The sequence below is a fragment of the Saccopteryx leptura genome, chromosome 3, assembly GCF_036850995.1.
Source record: "Saccopteryx leptura isolate mSacLep1 chromosome 3, mSacLep1_pri_phased_curated, whole genome shotgun sequence".
Classification (NCBI taxonomy): Eukaryota; Metazoa; Chordata; class Mammalia; order Chiroptera; family Emballonuridae; genus Saccopteryx; species Saccopteryx leptura.
In genome coordinates, this window is record NC_089505.1 from 167,036,038 (window position 1) to 167,058,407 (window position 22,370).

General features: G+C 40.6%; 1 protein-coding gene across 2 annotated transcripts in view; it reads left to right on the plus strand.

Annotated features, from left to right (window-relative positions):
• Positions 1-22,370, plus strand: part of DIPK1A (divergent protein kinase domain 1A) — a 131,121-nt gene that overhangs the window by 103,190 nt on the left and 5,561 nt on the right. The window contains exon 3 of one of the 2 annotated variants that reach the window (XM_066376776.1): positions 16,313-16,420. The exons of the other annotated variant lie outside the window; for it this stretch is intronic. Within the exon in view, the coding sequence (XP_066232873.1) occupies positions 16,313-16,420 (108 nt within the window). The remainder of the gene's footprint in view (positions 1-16,312; positions 16,421-22,370) is intronic. 2 annotated transcript variants of the gene reach the window in all.

A 22,370-nucleotide genomic window follows, 5' to 3' on the forward strand; every position in this document is an offset into this window, starting at 1 on the left:
CAAGGGGTCACTCGGTCTGCTGTAGCCCCCGCCCATCAAGGCATATATGAGAAATCAATCAATGAACAACTAAGGAGCCTCAACGAAGAATTGATGTTTCTCATCTCTCTCTCTCCCTTCCTGTCTGTCTGTCCCTATCTGTCCTTCTCTCTGACTCTCTCTGTCTCTGCCACAAAAAAAAAAAAAAAAAAAAAAAAAAATTTAAATAGCCTGACCTGTGGTGGCGCAGTGGATAAAGCGTCGACCTGGAACGCTGAGGTTGCTGGTTCAAAACCCTGCACTTGTCTGATCAAGGCACATATGGGAGTTGATGCTTCCTGCTCCCCCCCTAAAATGAATAAAAAAACCTTTTTTAATTAAATAATACCTGGTAAGAACAATAAAACTGTTAAAGATATTTCCATATTGCTGCTTTTTTTTTTGTATTTTTCTGAAGTGAGAAGCAGGGAGGCAGTCAGACAGACTCCCGCATGCACCCGACAGGGATCCACCGGGCATGCCCACCAGGGGGGGGATGCTCTGCCCATCTGGGGCATTGCTGTGTTGCAGCTGGAGTCATTCTAGCGCCTGAGGCAGAGGCCATGGACCCTTTCTCAGGGCCTGGGCCAACTTTGCTCCAGTGGAGCCTTGGCTGTGGGAGGGGAAGAGAGAAAGAGAGAGAAAGAAAAGGGGGAATGGTAGAGAAGCAGATGGGCGCTTCTCCTGTGTGCCCTGACTAGGAATCAAACCTGGGACTTCCATACGCCGGGCCAACGCTCTACCACTGAGCCAACTGGCCAGGGCCCCATATTGCTTCTTGATTGCCGTCCTCACTTGCAATTTTTTCACCTATGGACAGAATGAACATTACTATGGGCTCTTAGAATATGTTGTTGCACTGATGAAAGTTAAAAAAGAGTAAGGAATGTAAATTTGTGATTACCACACTGGATAGCTGCCCAGGTGCCCACCTCAGAGAACCCTGATTACAAGTGCCATTTTAACAAGTAGTTCGCTGAACTCAACAAAAAATTAAGTATCGATTCTGCCAAACCAGTGCGAACCAGCTGAATCCTACCACCGTGCCAGAGGATCACTGTGATTATCCCAATCAGAACTTTGCCTCCAAGATGAGATCATCATTTTAGGAGTTAGGGATGACGAGTGATCAACAGAATGTGATAAGCAGTTTACTTGTGTTTAAAAATTATGTCTCAGCTTACATACCTTTCTTTTTCTCTGTACATTTGTCTCTTTTTTCCCCTCTCTCCATATGTGTGTGAGGGAGTCCTAGCTATTGTGGTGGTTAAGAGTGTAAGTACTGGAATAAAGAACGTCTGGTTTGAGTTCTACCTTTGCTGTTCCTTAGCTGTATAAGCTTGGGCAAGTTAGTTAGCTTCTGTAAAGTGAAGATTAATAATACTACATGTCTAATCAAATGGTTGTGAGGATAAAATGAGTTTATGTATTAAAAGTTTAATAATACTGTACTATATATTTGAAAGTTGCCAAGAGAGTAGATTTAAAAGTTATAAGAAATAAATTTTTTAACTTTGTAAGGTGATGGATGTTAACCATACTTATTGTTGTGAATATTTCACAATATAGATGGTCTGCAACCTATGTTGATTCAACTTATGATTTTTCAACATTATGATTGAGAAAGCAATGCACATCATAAATTACAAGATACTCAACACTTCATTGGATTTTTGTTAGATGATTTTTTCCCATTGTAGGCTAATATAAGTGTTCTGAGCATGTTTAAAGTAGACGAGGCTATGCTGTGATATTCTGTAGGTTAGGTGTATTAAACACATTTTCAATTTAGTGATATTTTCTTTTTTAATTAATTTTTTAAAGATTTTATTTATTGATTTTACAGAGAAAGGAGGTTGGGGTGAGTGAGAAGTATCAACTCGTAGTTGATGCACTTTAGTTGTTCAACGAAACAACTGAAAAATTGATTGTTTGTCACATGTGCCTTGATCGGGCGAGCCCAGGGTTTTGAACCTCAGCATTCCAGGTTGGTGGTTTCTCCACTGTGCCACCACAGACCAGGCTGGTGATGTTTTCAGTACAATGGGTTTATCGGGATGTAACCCCATCATGAGTTGAGGAACATCTGTATATACAAATATCAAATTATTATGTTGTACAACTGAAACTAATATAATATGTCAATTGTATCTCAATTTTTTTTTAAAGAGAGAGAGGTTTATTACTAATTAATTGGCTTACCCAATTGTAGGGGTTGGCTAGGCAAGTTCAAAATCTATAGGGTGGGCTTTCAAGAAGGAAGTCTGGAACTTTAGGTACAGACTGAAGCAGCTATCCACAGATAGAATTTATCAGGGAAGCCTCAGCAATTCTCTTAAGGACCTTCAACTAATTGCATCAGGCCTATCCAGTCTATCTAGGATAATCCTTCTTAAAGTCAATTGTTTATGGACTTTAATTACATCTACAAAATATCTTCACAGAAACACCTAGATTATTGTTTGCTTCATTAACTGGGGACTGTAGGGTAGCCAAGTTGACCCATCCAAAGATCATCACATCAGGTTAAAATTATTCAGTTTGTACTATAGTTGTACTACAAAAATTTATTGAGAAAGCTTCAATGAATATAGTGGACAGAATAGTAGAGAAAGACTTCACAGAGGAGATAGAAGTTCTGCAGGGCCTCATAGAATAGGAGGAGTTTGTACAGGCACTGAGGAGTGTCTTTCTCCTTTTAATTACAAACCTGGCTTGCCTTAGCACTGTTATCCCAATGAGCAAGATGCTGATTAACATTAGATCCGAGAATCCCAAAATCATGCATGAGTAGCCACTGAATTTACAGCTTTGTTCGTTTTGGCTGCCTGTAAATTAATATATTTTCCTCTTTTATTGTAAATTTTAAAGAAACCAAAACTTAGACTCTTAAACAAATCAGGTATGTATTTCATATAAATTATGAAGTCTTGTGTATTAGTCTCTTTGTAATTAAGTCTATTGTAATTTCAACATTGGAAATCATTATAGAACATTACTGTAATTTCCCTGAGATGTTTACTCTGATCAATGGATACTTTTTTGTTAAAAGTCGTTATAAGGTTAATGGGATTCTTAATTTATCTAAGTTTATAGGAAGCTAGGAGACAAAATTGGGATTAATTTTGCACATTGTACATTGATTTACAATTTGAATTCAAGGGTTTTTTTGTTTACAGTTTTTAATAAAAGTATAAAACTTTCCACTGTCATATCCATTAGTTAGAAACTGAGTCTAGTAAAATGCATAATAGGCTTTTAAAACTTCCAAGAAGGGAAATGGAGACCACCGTTCACTTGTGGGAGTCGTGAGGAATGGGACCTGGGTCCTGCCCTGTGTTTAAAGGCAGCTCTGACATGGAGAATGACCAGGAACCTAACCCTAATTAGATGTGCTTGGAAGGATCCACGTTTTTCCAGTTGTGATTTTCTCTCTTTTTAAATTTTAATTATTTTTATTTATTTATTCATTTTAGAGAGGAGAGAGAGAGAGGAGAGAGAGAGAGAGAGAGAGAGAGAGAAGGGGGGAGGAGCAGGAAGCATCAACTTCCATGTGCCTTGACAGGGCAAGCCCAGGGTTTTGAACCAGCAACCTCAGCATTCCAGGTCGATGCTTGATCCACTGTGCCACCACAGGTCAGGCTTTTTTTTTTTTTTTTTAAACCAACCTAATTGTAATGTTATATAACTCACTATATCATACATTTTCTGTGATCATAGAAAATCACTAATCCACTTATTGTTTCAGCAAGTCTTATTTGGAGCGTAATCATAAAGAAATTATGTACAGCGTGACTCTAGTTTGCTAGGTTCTTTAAAAAAGGAAAAAGGTGAGGGAGAGAAAATTTTCCTACTATATGATTTTCAGAACCACATTGCTTAATATTGATATTTCTGGCATGTTCCTCTACAATCCGAGTGCGGCTCCACCTGGGTACTAATGAGGATCACTCACTGTGCCATTCTGGTGAACCTTTGTGATTATTATATGAACATGTGCTTTCAAATTGAAGCATTAAAAGATGAAAGAGCCTCTAAATTTTATTACAGTCTCTTTTAAGATTTAATTTCCAGAGATGATGTTTTGTGCTTCAAACAACTAGCTTAACATATACTAAATTTAATATATTTAAAACCATGTTTTCAGTTCCATAGCAATACATAACTAACAATTGCATTTAGCTTTGCATCTGGTTACAATCAATTATTATTTGACTCCAGAGGTTCATTTTGTTCCATTATCCTATATTTTTAAAACATATTGGAACCAATCCACTTGTAACATACTGTTTCTTAAGTACAAGCTTAAGTTTTTCCTTTGAAGAAAAATACAGTCTTTCTTTGTGCCAGCTTGAGTTAGGTTGCTAATATTTTCTTTGTGAAGTTATAGAAAAATATTTACTGAACAAGGTTATGTCAAATCTTAACAAACATAAGGTTTATTCTAAGGACAATTTACTGGTTACACTACAATAATATTTGTGGTGGCCTTCATGTGTTATGCTGCACCCTTACATCATGTGATGTTCACCGTGACCCTGAGACAAGTGGTGCCATTGTAATAATCATTGCATCGTTCCCGAAGAGCAGTACAGAGACTAAGAGTGAAAGCCAATTCAGAAGAAACAAGCCGGTAATAAAACACCATATCATTTTAGTTCTGTGCTTACTAGCATAGAAGGTAAGTTAGAGAGATAACACATGCCCCAACCTGAAGATGCTTACAGAGTAGTAGAGAATGTGGGAAAAATAGACGAGAAGAATATGATTGAGACTGGGAGTAGTGTTGCAACAAACAAAGCAAAACAAAAACCAGGATCTTGGCTATTGTAAATAATGCTGCAATGAATTTGGAGGTGCAGATATCTTTTCGAGTTAGTGTTTTCATTTTCTTTGGATAAATACCCACAAGTGGAATTACTGGATTACATGGTAGTTCTATTTTTAATTTCTTGAGGAATGTCTATACTGTTTTCCATAATGCATCTTACTACATTTTCAAGTGTACAGTTCAGTAGTATTCAGTATATTCACATTGTGTGCAACCAGTCTCCATAACTTTTTCATCTTGCAAAACTGAAACTCTATACCCATTAAACAGCTCCCATTCTCCCTCCCCCACAGGACCCAGCATTCACCCTTCCATTTTCTGTTCCTATGGATATGACTACTTTAAAGACCTCATAAGTGTAATCACACAATATTTGTCTTTTTGTGACTGGCTTATTTCACTTAGCATAATATCCTAAAGTTTCATCCATACTGTAGCATGTGTCAGAATTTCTTTCCTTTATAAGGCTGAACAATATTCCATTGTATGGATATGCGACATTTTGTTTATCCGTTCATCCACTGATGGACCCTTGGGTTGCTTCTGCCTTTTGGCTGGGAAATTGTTTTAAACCAACCTAATCCAGTTTGGCTATGCATGCTCCTTAGATTCTATTTTGAAAGATAATGGTAAAAAAGAAAGAGAGGAGAGGAGAGGAGAGGAGAGGAGAGGAGAGGAGAGGAGAGGAAAGAGGGAGGGAGGGAGGGAGGGAGGAAGAAAGAAAGGAGGGAGGGAGGGAGGGAGAAAGAGAGAGAAAGAAAGGAGGGAGGGAGGGAGGGAGGGAAGGAGGGAAAGAAAGAAAGAAAGAAAGAAAGAAAGAAAGAAAGAAAGAAAGAAAGAAAGAAAGAAAGAAAGAAAGAAAGAAAGAAAAAAGAAAGGAAGGAAGGAAGGAAGGAAGGAAGGAAGGAAGGAAGGAAGGAAGGAAGGAAGGGAGGGAGGGAGGGAGGGAGGGAGGGAGGGAGGAAGGAAGGAAGGAAGGAAGGAAGGAAGGAAGGAAGGAAGGAAGAGATATAATGGTAACCACTGAAAATGTTTGATACAGGTGAGTAGTAATACTCCCACACAACCAAATTACTAGGTTATAATGAAAATTATTTCTGCTACCTATATATGCATTTATTCAGGACATTTATTTATAAGTAGTCACCAAACATTTCATATAATCAAGCTGTAAACTCATTAAAATTCTAACTCTGTCATTTTAGGATCTCTGTCAACTTGCATGAAAGATTTACTCAAGGCTGAAGAAACGATACTCCAGAGGCGTGCTCGTGATGCTTGTATTGAGTATCAGGGAACTAGAAATTCTGAACCAGTGGTTCTCAAAAAGTCGTCTCTTTCACCAGCAACATTGGTATCACCTGGAAACTTGCTACAAATGCAAATTTTCAGCCCCACCTAAAACCTAATGAGTCAGAAACTCTGAGACTGATGTTCATTCAGTTGTCTGTTTTTACAAGACTTCCAAGAGCTCTTAAGCTCCTTAAAGTTTGAGAACCTCTGTTGTAAAATGATTAGCTCTGGTTACCTCCCTAAAGATAAAAGTTACAGCTTCAACTGATTCTTATACCCTTTTTGTGAAAGGGTAGGGAATGTCTCACATTTTATCCAATTCACATGTCTTAAGTACATTTATTTGCACCAATAGCCACTTCTAACATTCACCTTGCAGTTTAGTACTTTTTAAATTTATTGATTTTAGCCCTGGCCGGTTGGCTCAGCGGTAGAACGTCGGCCTAGCGTGCGGAGGACCCGGGTTCGATTCCCGGCCAGGGCACACAGGAGAAGCGCCCATTTGCTTCTCCACCCCTCCGCCGCGCTTTCCTCTCTGTCTCTCTCTTCCCCTCCCGCAGCCAAGGCTCCATTGGAGCAAAGATGGCCCGGGCGCTGGGGATGGCTCTGTGGCCTCTGCCTCAGGCGCTAGAGTGGCTCTGGTCGCAACATGGCGACGCCCAGGATGGGCAGAGCATCGCCCCCTGGTGGGCAGAGCGTCGCCCCATGGTGGGCGTGCCGGGTGGATTCCGGTCAGGTGCATGCAGGAGTCTGTCTGACTGTCTCTCCCTGTTTCCAGCTTCAGAAAAATGCAAAAAAAAAAAAAAAAAAAATTAAATTTATTGATTTTAGAGAGAGAGAGGGAAATAGAGGGAGAAACATTGATTTGTTGTTCAATTTATTTATGGGTTTATTGGTTGATTCTTGTATGTGCCCTGACTGGGGATTAAACCTACAACCTTGGATTATTGGGATGATGCTCTAACCAACTGAGCACCCAGCCAGGGCTCACCATGCTATGTAACAGGCCACAAATTTCACCAATAAAATCCTAATTTGCTAATTAACAAATTTTAAAATGGACCAGTCTTGATCAAAATATGGAGCATAGGTTTCCTTATTACCTCATTAGAACTCTAGCTAACACCTATACATTCCTGATTAGGATATTAGAGGCACTTGGACTATAAATTCACCCGCATGCACGTGCGCTCGCACACACCACCACCACCATCACCACACTGTGTATGCTGAAGAATTTTTTTTTTTATAAATTTTTATTAATGTTAATGGGATGACATTAATAATTCAGGGTACATATATTCAAAGAAAACATGTCTAGGTTATTTTGTCATTAAATTATGTTGCATACCCCTCACCCAGAATCAGATTGTCCTCCGTCACCCTCTGTCTAGTTTTCTCTGTGCCCCTTCCCCTCCCCCTAACTCTCTCCCTCCCTCCCTCCTGTGTCCTCCCTCCCCCCACCCCTGGTAACCACCACTCTCTTGTCCATGTCTCTTAGTCTCGTTTTTATGTTCCACCAATGTATGGAATCATGTAGTTCTTGTTTTTTTCTGATTTACTTATTTCACTCCGTATAATGTTATCAAGATCCCACCATTTTGCTGTAAATGATCTGATGTCATCATTTCTTATGGCTGAGTAGTATTCCATAGTGTATATGTGCCACATCTTCTTTATCCAGTCTTCTATTGAAGGGTTTTTTGGTTGTTTCCATGTCTTGGCCACTGTGAACAGTGCTATGCTGAAGAATTTTAAAGTAAATTAGAGACATTTTAACAGAAAGGAAGGAAAGAGTGGAGAGCGTGTGTTTGTGTAAAGGGAGAGGAAATGAGAGTGCAATGAGGACTGTTAATGGCCCAGAAAAAGAAGTCAGGGGAGAGGAGAAGTTGAAGACACAGTGAGAGTCACAGCAGAGAATGGTGAGGATTTTAAATAGCTGATGGACGGCATGGATGAGGACGCTGACTAGAGGCTTGGAGAATTTGGGGGCATTAAGAACCCAACTCTGCTGTTTTATCCTGAGTAAGATGGCCTCAAATACATTTTTAGAACATGAATCTTAGAAAATTATTTAAAACCTAGTACTGTGCATATCTGTTCATTGTCATTGCCTGTGCGGTACAAATTTCTATGGATCATGGAATTATTCCTTTAGTTTAGATGGTTTTTATAAAATTTAGCCAAAGAGCGCCATCTTCTGGTATTATGAGGTATGTGCAAGCAAAGAAAGGAGGGTGTATATTAAAGTGATAGTAATAAAAAAATCTTAGGCAAGGAAAATCTTTGACATTTTCTCCTAAGTTTCCTATTGTAAAGTTGAACATTATTTATAATCTGTCTTTTTAATTAGATTACTAACAGTGATTATAGTTGTATATAGCCCTGTCTGAAAAACAAAACAAGTGTGTGGCTAACCATCCTTTTTATACAAACATGAGGGAAATTTGCTTTTGGTTCATGATGGAAGCCACAAGTTGAAGAGCCTGTTCTTTGTGACTGCCTCTTTGATGCAGGGTTGGCTAGAGGCCTTTGCTCAAAACAAGTATGTGATTCTTGTAGCTGAAAGCGAGATCTTCGCTGCTTAACAGCTTACTGAGAAGGTACTGGTTTGTCTTTTTGTGTTTGTTTTAAATTTTATGGAAAAGTATTAATTTAATCCTCAATGAGGTTTTAAAATCAATGAGAATAAAATTAGTACTTTGTTCTTTATGGTGGTTGTTTAATAAACATTTACTAGATACTTAAATACCAAACTCTGTGCGGTGTGTGCTGAAAAGGGGAAATTCAAAGATGAACAGGACAGTGTCTCTATCTTCAAATCACCTTCCTTTCTACCAGGGAAGATAACAGTTAACATAAATGATGTTATATTTTGGAATATAAAGAAAGAAGGGAGGAAGAATATAGATTCAGGAAGGAAATACAGAGTCTTAAGATTATTCATTGGAAGATGGGTATTGTGGCGAGGGTCACGTTTACATCCTGGCCTGGGCAGAGTTATGGACAGAGTGTTTCAAGATTTAGGAGCCAAAGATCAGGACAGTGGAAGAGGGTGTCTATATTAGTCCTACCCCAGAAGTTCTTCATAATAAAAGGCCTCATTTTTGGATAAAAACCTGGAATACACTTCATTCATCCATTCAGCAAGTACCTTTTATATGCATTTAACAATGTCAGACCTTTGTGTAAAGTCCTAAAGAAACCAAGATGAAAGTCCTGGCTCTACTTGGCCTTGCTTATGCAGAGGAAATGGGTGTGACCAGGTCCCCTGAGTAGGAGGAGCCCAGGGGACGGACCTCTGACTCAGCCATTATTAAACCTGCTCTGCCTATTCCCTCCAAGATAAGTAATTCTGGCTCTTACCTCAGTAGTAAAAGCACAGGCTCTGGAGGCAGATGGTTTGGATTAGTCAGATTTCAGCACTACCACTAACTTGCTCTGCAAGTTTCTTAACCACTTCTGAACCTCTCTTGCCTCAATTTCTTTATCAGTAAAATGGAGATAATGGTAGTACCACTTTCATAGGGAGATTGTAAAGATTAAAGAGATATACATGAAATAGATGTTGACAAATAGAAAATAATATGGCAAATACTCATGTACCTATCATATATATAACTTTTTACCATATTTGTTTCACTTTTAAAAAGAGAAGTCATTACAGTATAGTTGAAGCGTTCTTCATCTTCCCTGGTAGTCTTCTTCCTCCTCTAGAGGGTAATCACCCTCTTGAATTTGGTGTGAGTACTAGCCGTCACATTTTAATAACTTCACTATGTGCATACGGGTATGTAAATAACACAGCATTGCTTTGTGTGTTCCTGAACTTTCATAAATGATACTCAACTGCACATATTCTGCAACTTTTTCCATTTTGAATTATGTTTTCAAATTTTTCCATTTCTTATGTATATGAGCCATTTTCTTTCAATTTAATTACTGTATAGCATTTTATTGTATGAATATACCACAATTTATTCAGCCATTGACTTGATGGACACTTTTTTTTGTGGCAGACGGACAGACAGGAAAGGAGAGAGATGAGAAGCATCAATTCTTCATTGAAGCTCCTTAGTTTGTTCATTGATTGCTTTCTCATATGTGCCTTGACCTGGGGGCACAGCAGAGCGATTGACCCCTTGCTCAAGCCAGCGACCTTTGGGCTCAAGCCAATGACCATAGGGTCCTGTCTATGATCCCACAGTCAAGCCAACGACTGCGTACTTAAGCTGGTGAGCCTGCACTCAAGCCGGTGACCTCTGGACTTCAAACCTGGATCCTCTGCATCCCAGTCTGACGCTCTATCCACTGCACCACTGCCTGGTCAAGCTGATGGACACTTTTGTTACCTATTTTTCACTCTTAAAAAATCCTGGCCCTGGCTGGTTGGCTCAGTGGTAGAGCGTCGGCCTGGCGTGCAGAAGTCCCGGGTTCGATTCCCGGCCAGGGCACACAGGAGAAGCGCCCATCTGCTTCTCCACCCCTCCCCCTCTCCTTCCTCTCTGTCTCTCTCTTCCCCTCCCGCAGCCGAGGCTCCATTGGAGCAAAGATGGCCCAGGCGCTGGGGATGGCTCCTTGGCCTCTGCCCCAGGCGCTAGAGTGGCTCTGGTCGCAACAGAGCGGCGCCCCGCAGGGGCAGAGCATCGCCCCTGGTGGGCAGAGCATCGCCCCCTGGTGGGCATGCCGGGTGGATCCTGGTCGGGCGCATGCGGGAGTCTGTCTGACTGTCTCTCCCCGTTTCAGAAAAATACCAAAAAAAAAATCCTGTATGGCACCCTGAGGTCCTTCTGTACCTTGACCTGATATTTTTTGTTAGTCTTATTCAGATTTTCTATTTTTTCCCTAGAAAATGGCTTATTTCACATGTGTTGCTATAGAATTATTTATAATATTCACTATCACTACCCTTTCTTTTCTAGTCATCTTTATTTGAGCCTCTTTTTCTCATGATCAGTCTTACTAAAGATTTTTCTCTTTTGTTAACATTTTCAAAAGCTTTTGGTATCATAGATCTTTTTAAAAATTAATTTCTATGGGTCTTTTTTCTTTTACTTCTTTTGGAGACTTACTCTGTTATTGTTATCATAGCAATGCATTTTTTAAGCCTCTTTAGTTGAGCCGTATTTATATTGTCTTTGTTTCTTCATCATTGTATTTAAAGCTGAAATATTTCCTCTAAGAACTGGGTTAGCTGCATCCTACAGGTTTCGACATGTCTACCTTTGTTGTTGGTCAGTTCTACATATTCTACATTTCCATTGTGATTTCTCCATTAGTCCACAAATTAGTGAGGAGTGTGCTTTTCGTTTCCAAACATTTCCATGTTTATTTTTACATGATTGTTATTATTGTTTTCTCATTACTTTGTGGTTAGAGGATATGCAATCTTAATTCCTCAGAAACCCTAAACTATTCCTGCAAGAGATTTCACTCCAGCTCCTCAATAAGGCCTCAGAACTCCCACCACTTTTGCCTCAATAAAGAAACATGTCATGCTTGACCTCTGGTGGCACAGTGGATAGGGAATCAACCTAGAATACCGAGGTTGCTGGTTTGAAACCCTGGGTTTGCCTGGTCAAGGCACATTTGAGAGGCAACTACTAAGAGTTGATGCCTCCCATCCCTCCTCCCTTTTCTCTTTCTCTCTATCCTCTCCCTAAAATCAGTAAGTAAAATCTTAAAAAGGAAGGAAAGGAAAGGGGAAGGGGAAGGGGAAGGAAAAGGGAAAGGAAAAGGAAGAGGGAGGGAGGGAGAGAGGGAGGGAAGGAAGGAAGGAGGGAAAGAAGGAGGGAGGGAAGAAGGGAAAGGAGGAGGGAGGGAAGGAAAGATGCCAATGAAACTGATGGCCATCTGCTATGAAGTGAAGATACCAGATGGTTGTGCATATCCTAAAAATTCCCAAAAGTTGACCTGGGGAAGTATTTGAGCATCTCCCTGTGTGGTCCCTCTTCCAAACTGAGTCTACAACTTACTGCTCTGCTCCCCTTATGAAAACGAAACCTGGCATTCTTGGTCACAACCATAGCTGAAGGAGAAAACAGGTCTGGCCAAGCTTACTTAGGATCTTCTCTGCTAATGAGAGCTGAAGGGCAACAGTTCCTAGGTGTTGGCACTTAACTCTACACATGGGCAGGGCTCTCTGTGTCTATCAGGGCTAGTCTGTTCTCACAGCAAACTATGGGGAGTGTAGACCCAAACTTTAATATATTCCACGTAATGGAAATGGCAGAAAAATATTTTCTTATTACAATACAATAAAACTTGCAATTAACAAAAATCTATCTGGAAAAAATTTAATTTTTATTTTTTATTTTTTATTTTTGTATTTTTCTGAAGCTGAAAACGGGGAGGCAGTCAGACAGACTCCAGCATGCGCCCGACTGGGATCCACCCGGCACGCCCACCAGGGGGCGATGCTCTGCCCATCCGGGGCGTCGCTCTGTTGCAACCAGAGCCACTCTAGTGCCTGAGGCAGAGGCCATGGAGCCATCCTCAGCGCCCGGGCCAACCTTGCTCCAATGGAGCCTTGGCTGCGGGAGGGGAAGAGAGAGACAGAGAGGAAGGAGAGGGGGAGGGGTGGAGAAGCAGATGGGCGCTTCTCCTGTGTGCCCTGGCCAGGAATCGAACCTAGGACTTCTGCACGCCAGGCCAATGCTCTACCACTGAGCCAACCAGCCAGGGCTATGTGGAAAAAATTTAAATATTCTTTTAATTCTTGAATCAAAGAGAAAGTGCAAATTGAAAATTTAAGTATCTAGGAAATAACAGTAATATATAGTTTAAAATACATCAGAAACTAAAGATAAAGATAAAATTTAAGTACTGCTTAGAGAAGACTATAAATTCTTAATTACATTAATAAATGGAAAAGGGCCCTGGCCGTTTGGCTCAGTGGTAGAGCATCGGCTGGCGTGCAGGAGTCCCTGGTTCGATTCCCGGCCAGGGCACACAGGAGAAGCGCCCATCTGCTTCTCCACCCCTCCCCCTTTCCTTCCTCTCTGTCTCTCTCTTCCCCTCCCACAGTCAAAGCTCCACTGGAGCAAAGTTTGCCCGGGCACTGAGGATGGCTCTGTGGCCTCTGCCTCAGGCGCTAGAATGGCTCTGATTGTGGCAGAGGGACGCCTCAACTGGTGGGCATGCTGGGTGGATCCTGGTCGGGCGCATGCGGGAGTCTGTCTGACTGCCTCCCTGTTTCCAGCTTCAGAAAAATACAAAAAAAAAATTAAATAAATAAATGGAAAAGAACCAGATGAACTAAAAATTCAAATTATAAAAAATCTAAAGAAAGCAGAAGTAACAAATTAACGAATATAAAGTAAAAGAGTTTGTTTTTCTGTGGCTGAGAGAATTCCTCTGACCTTCATCTCTGAATCTCTGCTTTTGGCTGACATTTCAGTACCATCTTTTATTTTCAACTTTCTGGATACTTTTTTTTAAGGATATTCTTTAGGTGAGCTTGTCACATTGACATTTACAGATATGACTTGGTTCTTTATCACATTTAATGTCCTACTTTCTGTTCTTAAAGATTGGTTTCTATCTTTCTTTAGAGATTGTATATTTCTTTAAATTTTTATGCATTTACCTTCTGATAATTTAGGAAGTTTTGTATTATGTTTAGTTCTTCCAATAAGTAAAACTTGGAAGGGAGGGAGGGAGGGAGGGAGGGAGGGAGGGAGGGAGGGAGGGAGGGAGGGAGGGAGGGAGGGAGGGAGGGAAGGAAGGAAAGAAGGAGAGAGGGAGGGAAGGAAAGAAGGAGAGAAAGGAGGGAGGGAAGGAGGGAAAGAAGGGAGAGAAGGAAAGATGCCAATTTCATTGGCATCTTTATAGTTAGCTTTTTTAAAGTTAGCTTTATATAATTATACTATAACTTTTTGAAATGTACTTTATCCTTTATTTCTTTAGACCGTATCTATTTATTCCTGATTACAAGCAGTGATATAATTATTATACTTCCTTTTATCCTTTTTTATTCCACCTAATTTTAATCAGTGTATTATTAGTTCTTCTAGTGATTATCTCTATACTTCTGAATATATTTCTATCTCTATAATTTGATTAGATGTAATGTTATCTTTTGACCTTGGATAGTAAAGGAAATCAACATTCTTTTTCACATGCCATCTTCTTACATGTTCTCTTCTTGATTTTTAATTTTATTACTTTTACTAGTATAGTCTAATGTTAACATTCCAAACAATATATACTGCTTAAGAGAATGAGCTCTGGAACGACTGCCTAGGTCAGAATCTTGGCCTTACCATTTTGTAGCTGTGTGACCTTGAGCAAGTTACTTAACAGATTATTTCTGTCCTTATTTTTACGATAGAATAATAGGTTCTATGGATATAACAGGGTTGTAATGATAAAAAGTATAGCATGAGAACAGTGCCTGATATGTACTAAGCATCTAATAACTATCAGATATTGTGTTAAAAATTATTAAGAAACAGATTTCCGGCCCTGGCCAGTTGGCTCAGCGGTAGAGCGTCGGCCTGGAGTGCGGGGGACCCAGGTTCGATTCCCGGCCAAGGCACATAGGAGAAGCGCCCATTTGCTTCTCCACCCCCCCCCTTCCTCTCTGTCTCTCTCTTCCCCTCCCGCAGCCAAGGCTCCATTGGAGCAAAGATGGCCCGGGCGCTGGGGATGGCTCCTTGGCCTCTGCCCCAAGTGCTAGAGTGGCTCTGGTCACGGCATAGCGACGCCCCGGAGGGGCAGAGCATCACCCCCTGGTGGGCAGAGCGTGGCCCCTGGTGGGCGTGCCTGGTGGATCCCAGTCGGGCGCATGCAGGAGTCTGTCTGACTGTCTCTCCCCATTTCCAGCTTCAGAAAAAAAAAAATACAAGGAAGAAACAGATTCCCAAGGTCATTTTCATCCCAATTCTGCATTTCAACTGGCTTCCATGTTCATTTCTGTTCATCTTGTGGTTGCCTGAAATTCATTCTCTAACAGTTCAAGAGATGTTACTGGACATTCAATTTTCTGACCCTTATATATTCAAAAACATTTGATGCCTTTTACTTGAAAGTTTGGCTATGTAAAGTCATCATTGCTGTTAATGAGCACTTACTATCTGCTGAGATCTTATTTTAAACTGTTTCATTAAGTCCTTTGAATTCATAGCAACGTTTGTTGTGCTTCATGGCAGCATTTTTCTGGAAAATTTATCTGACACTTGCTTTTCCTATTCCTTTCCTCCTTTTCCTTGTAGATTTGCCACACAGATCTCGTGCTTATTTTCTTTTTCTTATTATTCATTACTGAGTACTTGTAGGGAATGATTGGAGCAGTAAAATGAGGCTGTAGTGAAGCTGCCATGTCCAGTTTGTGTTGTGTGTGCAAAAGGTGAGACAGAGACACACAGATTGGTTTAGCCTGTATATCTCCCTAGCAACTACAGAGATGCTCATGGTGTAGTGTTTTCCAACCTTTTTCATTAACAGACTACCTCCAACATAGATAACATTTTTAAGGATTCTGTCATTCAGCACTGCCTGCCCTGCTACTTCATGATGCCAGATAGAGGCTTTGCACATCCCCAACCTTCATTGCAAACCAGGGTGATGTCTTCTCCTCAGAAGTACTACCTATGCAGTGTTTTGCCAACTTTGTCTGAGAATTGAGGTCACAGCAGGTATTTAATCTTGGCATATTTCTGGACTCTGGTGTTATTTTCATTGAATTTGGCAGGCCATCCTCATTTACTGTGTCTCAGTACCTTATTACATCAAAGATAGAGTTTGCATTTCTGTTTTAATTTTATTTTTTGTTTTTGGATGATTTCAAAGATAAGATGACAGAGATAACTGTTATTTCAAGACATTTTGGTAATTTAAACTTTATTTTTAAATTTATTTTAAAACTAGAGCCATTTTTAAAAGAATATCCCTATTCTTGGAGTGTAGGTAACATATCACCTCAGACCATGTTAAATGGGAAAGTTTCAAAAGTCTGCGCACGCCCTACTCTCAACAAGGCCTCTCATCATCACACAGCTAGTGAGGAACAGAGCTTGGATTTAGATCCTAGTCTGTCCAAATCCAAATCCAAAATTCTTTTCATTGTGGAACCTTCTCTTAAAGAATATAAGTGTCTCTTTATGGTATTTTTATGTTTCTTCTTGTGAGCATTTTTCTGTTAACTACTTTTTCATTTCCCATGTTTAGTGTGACAAGTACAAGACCGGAGTTATTGATGGGCCTGCGTGTAATAGCCTTTGTGTTACAGAAACTCTTTACTTTGGAAAATGCTTATCTACCAAGCCCAACAACCAGGTATGGACATTATGAATCTACATTCCAGATTGATGGTGCATCTAATTTTACCATAAACTAAAGCATTGTGACAAGAACTCTTGAACAAGAGCTTTGGGACATTTTACACATTCCAAGTTCGTATGCTTTGATTCACTCATCCCACAAATGTTTACTAATCCCCTATTCCCAGTGTATGCCGGGCACCATTTAAATTACTAGGAATAAAATGGTAATTAAAATAGGTGAGATTACTTCCCTATGGATCTTACATTATCCCCGAGGGGGTGAGGAGTATAAACAGCTGATATGAATAAACAAGATAATTACAGAAAATGGTGGGTTTTATAAGGATATATACAGGGCAGATAGACGGAGAACACAGGGCACAGGGACAAGGGAAGCTGTGCCTCAGAGCAGGTGATCAGGAAGCTCATACCTGAGTGAAAGACTAAACTATAGGCACGGGCAAAGGACAGGATGAGCTAAATCACTAAAGAACTGTAATTGAGAAACATAACGAAGAGATGTTCCACCTCACTTATCATCAAAGAAATATGGGCTAGAAGAAACTAGAAAAAATACAATACTGGTTATCCTTGGGCAGTGGGATATTACTTGATTTTTAACATCATCTCTTTTCTTTAAATTATTTCTAAATTTCCATACAAATTTCTATAATTACTTCTTATAGTTATAGAAATCTAAAATATACTTTAAGTCGATGGTGCTAAATTGAATTAAGAGGGTTTGAAGCTGGGGATTGATATAATCTGCTTTGTTTGGATTAATATTATTAGTAGTTAATACAATCCTATTTGTTTTTTATGTATTAGCAAGAGTAGACTACCTGAGTTCAAATACTGGCTTTGCCATTACTGTCACCTTCAATGTGCTAGGGAACACAACAGTGTTACCTTTATATCGTTCTGCTTTAGTTTTCCATCAGTAAGTTGAGAATAATAATACTATTGACTTTATAGGGTAAGGAGTAAAATAATGAAATAAATTAGTAGGCCACAGCACACAGTAAGTACCATACAGTGTTAGTTGATAAACAGCTAGACAGTTAATAGTGACTGACTCTGAGGTATGGGATTAAGAAAATGGATACAGAAGGACATTGCTTTCCATCCTACTATGTAACTTGACTTTTTAAAAATTATATTTATAGGCCCTGGCCGGTTAGCTCAGTGGTAGAGCGTCGGCCTGGCGTGCAGAAGTCCCGGGTTCGATTCCCGGCCAGGGCACACAGGAGAGACACCCATCTGCTTCTCCACCCCTCCCCCTCTCCTTCCTCTCTGTCTCTCTCTTCCCCTCCCGCAGCCGAGGCTCCATTGGAGCAAAAGATGGCCCAGGCGCTGGGGATGGCTCCTTGGCCTCTGCCCCAGGCGCTAGAGTGGCTCTGGTCGCGACAGAGCGACGCCCCAGATGGGCAGAGCGTCGCCCCCTGGTGGGCGTGCCGGGTGGATCCCAGTTGGGCGCATGCAGGAGTCTGTCTGCCTCCCCGTTTCCAGCTTCAGAAAAAAAAAAAGATTAAAAAAATTATATTTATAGCTATAAATGTATAAATTAAGAAACAAGGAAGGTCTCAGATAAACAACCTAACTTTACAACTTAAGGAACTAGAAAAGAACAAACTAAACTCAAAGCTTAGCTAGCTAAAGGAAAGAAATGATACAGATTATAGCAGAGATAAAAGAAAAAGAGAAGGCCCTGGCTGGTTGACTCAGCAGTAGAGTGTCAGCCTGGAGTGTGGAAGTCCTGGGTTCAATTCCCAGTCAAGGCACACAGAAGCGCCCATCTGCTTCTCCACCCTTCCCCCTCTCCTTCCTCTCTATCTTTCTCTTCCCCTCCCACAGCCAAGGCTCCACTGAAGCAAAGTTGGCCTGGGCGCTGAGGACGGCTCTATGACCTCCGCCTCAGGCACTAGAATGGCTCTGGCTGCAACACAGCAACACCCTAGATGGGCAGAGCATCTCCCCCTGGTGGGCATGCCAGGTGGATCCCAGTTGGGCACATGCAGGAGTCTGACTGCCTCCCTGTTTCCAACTTCAGAAAAATACAAAAAAAAAGAGAGAGAGAGAGAGAGAATAGGAAAACAATAAAGTCAATGAAATCAAAAGTTGGTTCTTTGAAAATATTGACAAAATTGACAACCTTTTGCTGGACGGTTTAAGAAAAAAAGAAGAGACTCAATTTAGAAATGAAGTGGGGACGTTACTACTGATTCTACAGAAATAAAAAGAATTGTATGAGTGCTATGAACAATTGTACATTAACAAATTGGATAACCTAGATAAATGGGCAAATTTCTAGAAAAACAACTCACCCAAAACCAGAAAATCTCAATATACCTATTTATCTAGTAAGGAGACTGAATCAGTAATCAAAAGTCTCCTAACAAGAAAAGCCCTGGACCTGTTGGCTTCACCTACCAAACATTTAAAGAATAAGCACCAATCCATCTCAAACTTTTCCAAAATAATTAAAGAGCAAGGAATACTTTCTAATTCATTCTATGAGGTCAGCATTACCTTGATACCAAAGCTAGATACAGACACTACAAGAAAACTACAGACCAAAATCCCTCTAAACATTAATGCAGAAATACTCAACAGGCCCTGGCCAGGTAGCTCAGTTGGTTTGAGCGCTGTTCCAACATGCCGAGGTTGTGGGTACCATCTCAGGTGAGGGTACCGACTTTTCCACTTCTATTTAACAAAATACTGGAAGTTCTAGCCACTAGCCAGATCAGTTACACAAGAAATAAAAGGCATCTTGACAAAGGAGGTAAGAGCATACAATGGAGTAAAGAAAGACAGTCTCTTCAACAAATGGTGTTGGGAAAATTGGACAGCTACCTGCAAAAAATAAACTAGACCACCAACTTACACCATTCACAAAAATAAACTCAAAATGGGTAAAAGACTTAAATGTAAGCCGTAAAACCATAAGCATCTTAGAGGAAAACATAGGCAGTCAGCTCTCTGACATCTCTCCCAGCAATATATTTGCCGATTTATCTCCACAGGCAAGTGAAATAAAAGGATAAACAAATGGGACTATATCAAACTAAAAAGCTTTTGCACAGCTAAAGACAATGAGAACAGAATAAAAAGACAAACTACACAATGTGAGAACATATTTGACAATACGTCTGAAAAGGGGTTAATAACCAAAATTTATAAAGAACTTGTAAAACTCAATACCAGGAAGACAAACAATCCAATCAAAAAATGGGTGAAAGAAATGAATAGACACTTCTCCAAAGAGGACATACAGATGGCCAATAGGCATATGAAAAAATGCTCAACATCACTAATCATTAGAGAAAGGCAAATTAAAAACACAATGAGATATCACCTCACACCAGTCAGAATGGAGCTCATCAACAAAACAACACAGAATAAGTGCTGGCGAGGATGTGGAGAAAAGGGAACCCTCCTGCATTGCTGGTGGGAATGCAGACTGGTGCAGCCACTGTGGAAAACAGTATGGAGATTCCTCAAAAAATTAAAAATCAAACTGCCTTTTGACCCAGCTATACCCCTTTTAGGAATATACCCCAAGAACACCATAGCACTGTTTCAAAAGAAGAAATGCACCCCCATGTTTATGGCAGCATTGTTCACAATAGCGAAGATCTGAAAACATCCCAAGTGTCCGTCAGTGGACGAGTGGATTAAAAAGCTTTGGTACAGCCCTGGCCGGTTGGCTCAGCGGTAGAGCATCGGCCTAGCGTGCGGAGGACCCGGGTTCGATTCCCGGCCAGGGCACATAGGAGAAGCGCCCATTTGCTTCTCCACCCCTCCGCCGCACCTTCCTCTCTGTCTCTCTCTTCCCCTCCCGCAGCCAAGGCTCCGTTGGAGCAAAGATGGCCCGGGCGCTGGGGATGGCTCCTTGGCCTCTGCCCCAGGTGCTAGAGTGGCTCTGGTCGCAACATGGCGACACCCAGGATGGGCAGAGCATCGCCCCCTGGTGGGCAGAGCATCGCCTCTGGTGGGCGTGCCGGGTGGATCCCGGTCGGGCGCATGCGGGAGTCTGTCTGACTGTCTCTCCCTGTTTCCAGCTTCAGAAAATAGCAAAAAAAAAAAAAAAAAAAAAAAGCTTTGGTACATATATACTATGGAATACTACTCAGCCATAAGAAATGATGACATTGGATCATTTACAACAACATGGATGAACCTAGCATTATACTGAGCGAAATAAGTAAATCAGAAAAAACTAAGAACTATATGATTCCATACATAGCTGGGACATAAAAATGAGACTCGGAGACATGGACAAGAGTGTGGGGGTTACGGGGGGGGGGGGGAAGGGAAGGAGCTGGGGGAGGGGAGGGGCACAAAGAAAACCAGTTAGAAGGTGACGGAAGACAATTGGACTTTGGGTGATGGGAATGCAGCATAATCGAATGTCAAAATAACCTGGAGATGTTTTCTCTGAACATATGTACCCTGATTTATCAATGTCACCCCATTAAAATTAATTTAAAAAAAAAGAAAAGGCATCCACATTGGAAAGGAAGAAGTAAAATTATCTCTGTTGACAGATTATATGATCTAATGTAGAAAAACCTAAAGATCCTACAAAAAACAATTGTTAGAGCTAATAAGTGTACAGCAAAGTAGCACTAAAAGTCAACACACAAAATTCAGTTGCATTTCTTTCAATACACTAACAGTGAACAATACAAAAAGGAAATTTGAGAAAAAAATTCATTTACAATAGCATCCAAAATACAGTGTGTCCGTAAAGTCATGGTGCACTTTTGACTGGTCACAGGAAAGCAACAAGACGATAGAAATGTGAAATCTGCACCAAATAAAAGAAAAACTCTCCCAGTTTAATACCTATTCAGTGCAGTTCGATGTGGGCTCACGCACAGATTTTTTAGGGCTCCTTAGGTAGCTATCCCGTGTAGCCTCTACAGACTCGTCACTGACTGATGGCCTAACAGACGGGGTTTCTCCACCAAACTGCTGGTTTCCTTCAACTGCTTATCCCACCCAGTAATGTTATTCCTATGTGGTGGCGCTTCATTATAAACGCGCCGATATTCACATTGCACTTTGGTCACGGATTCTAATTTAGCGAGCCAGAGAACACACTGAACTTTCCTCTGTACCGTCCACATCTCGACTGGCATGGCCGTGGGCTGCTCCACTGTATACACAGTGTTACGTCATCATCTGCACCTGCACACATGCTGCCACATCATCCTACAGAAACTGGGAGGGTTTTCCTTTTATTTGGTGCAGATTTCACAATTCTATCTATCGTCTTTTGTTGCTTTTCTGTGACTGGTCAAAAGTGCACCATGACTTTATGGACACACTGTGCTTAAATCAACTTAAAAATGGAGGTGAAAAACTTATACAGTGAAAACTTCTGAAAGAAATTAAAGACATTAAGGAGGTCTCTTAAGGGCGTCAGCCTAGTTCACCAAGGTTGCAGGTTCAGTCCCAGGTCAGGGCACTTACAGGAACCAACCAATGAATGCATGAATAAGGGGAACAACAAATCCATGTTTCTCTCTCCTCTTCCCCCGCCCTTTCTTCTCTCTCTCTAAAGTCAACAAATAACAAAATGAAATTAAAGATGTAAACAAATGGATCACATCTCATGTTCATAGGTTGGAATACTATATATTGTTAATATTACCCAAAGTGATCTAGAAAGTCAATGCAATCCCTCTCAAAATCTCTGACAATTTTTTTCAGAAATAGAAAAACTCATCCTAAAATTCATACGGCATCACAAGGGACCTTGAATAGCCAAAACAATCTTGAAAAAGAAACACAAGCTGGAAGACTCACACCTGTTTTCAGATCTTACAATAAAAGCTACAGCAAGCAAAACAGAGTGGTACTGGAATAAAGACCGACACATAAACCGATAAAATAGAACAGAGCTCAGAAAAAGCCCTCACACATATGGCCAACTGATTTTTGACAAGGGTGCT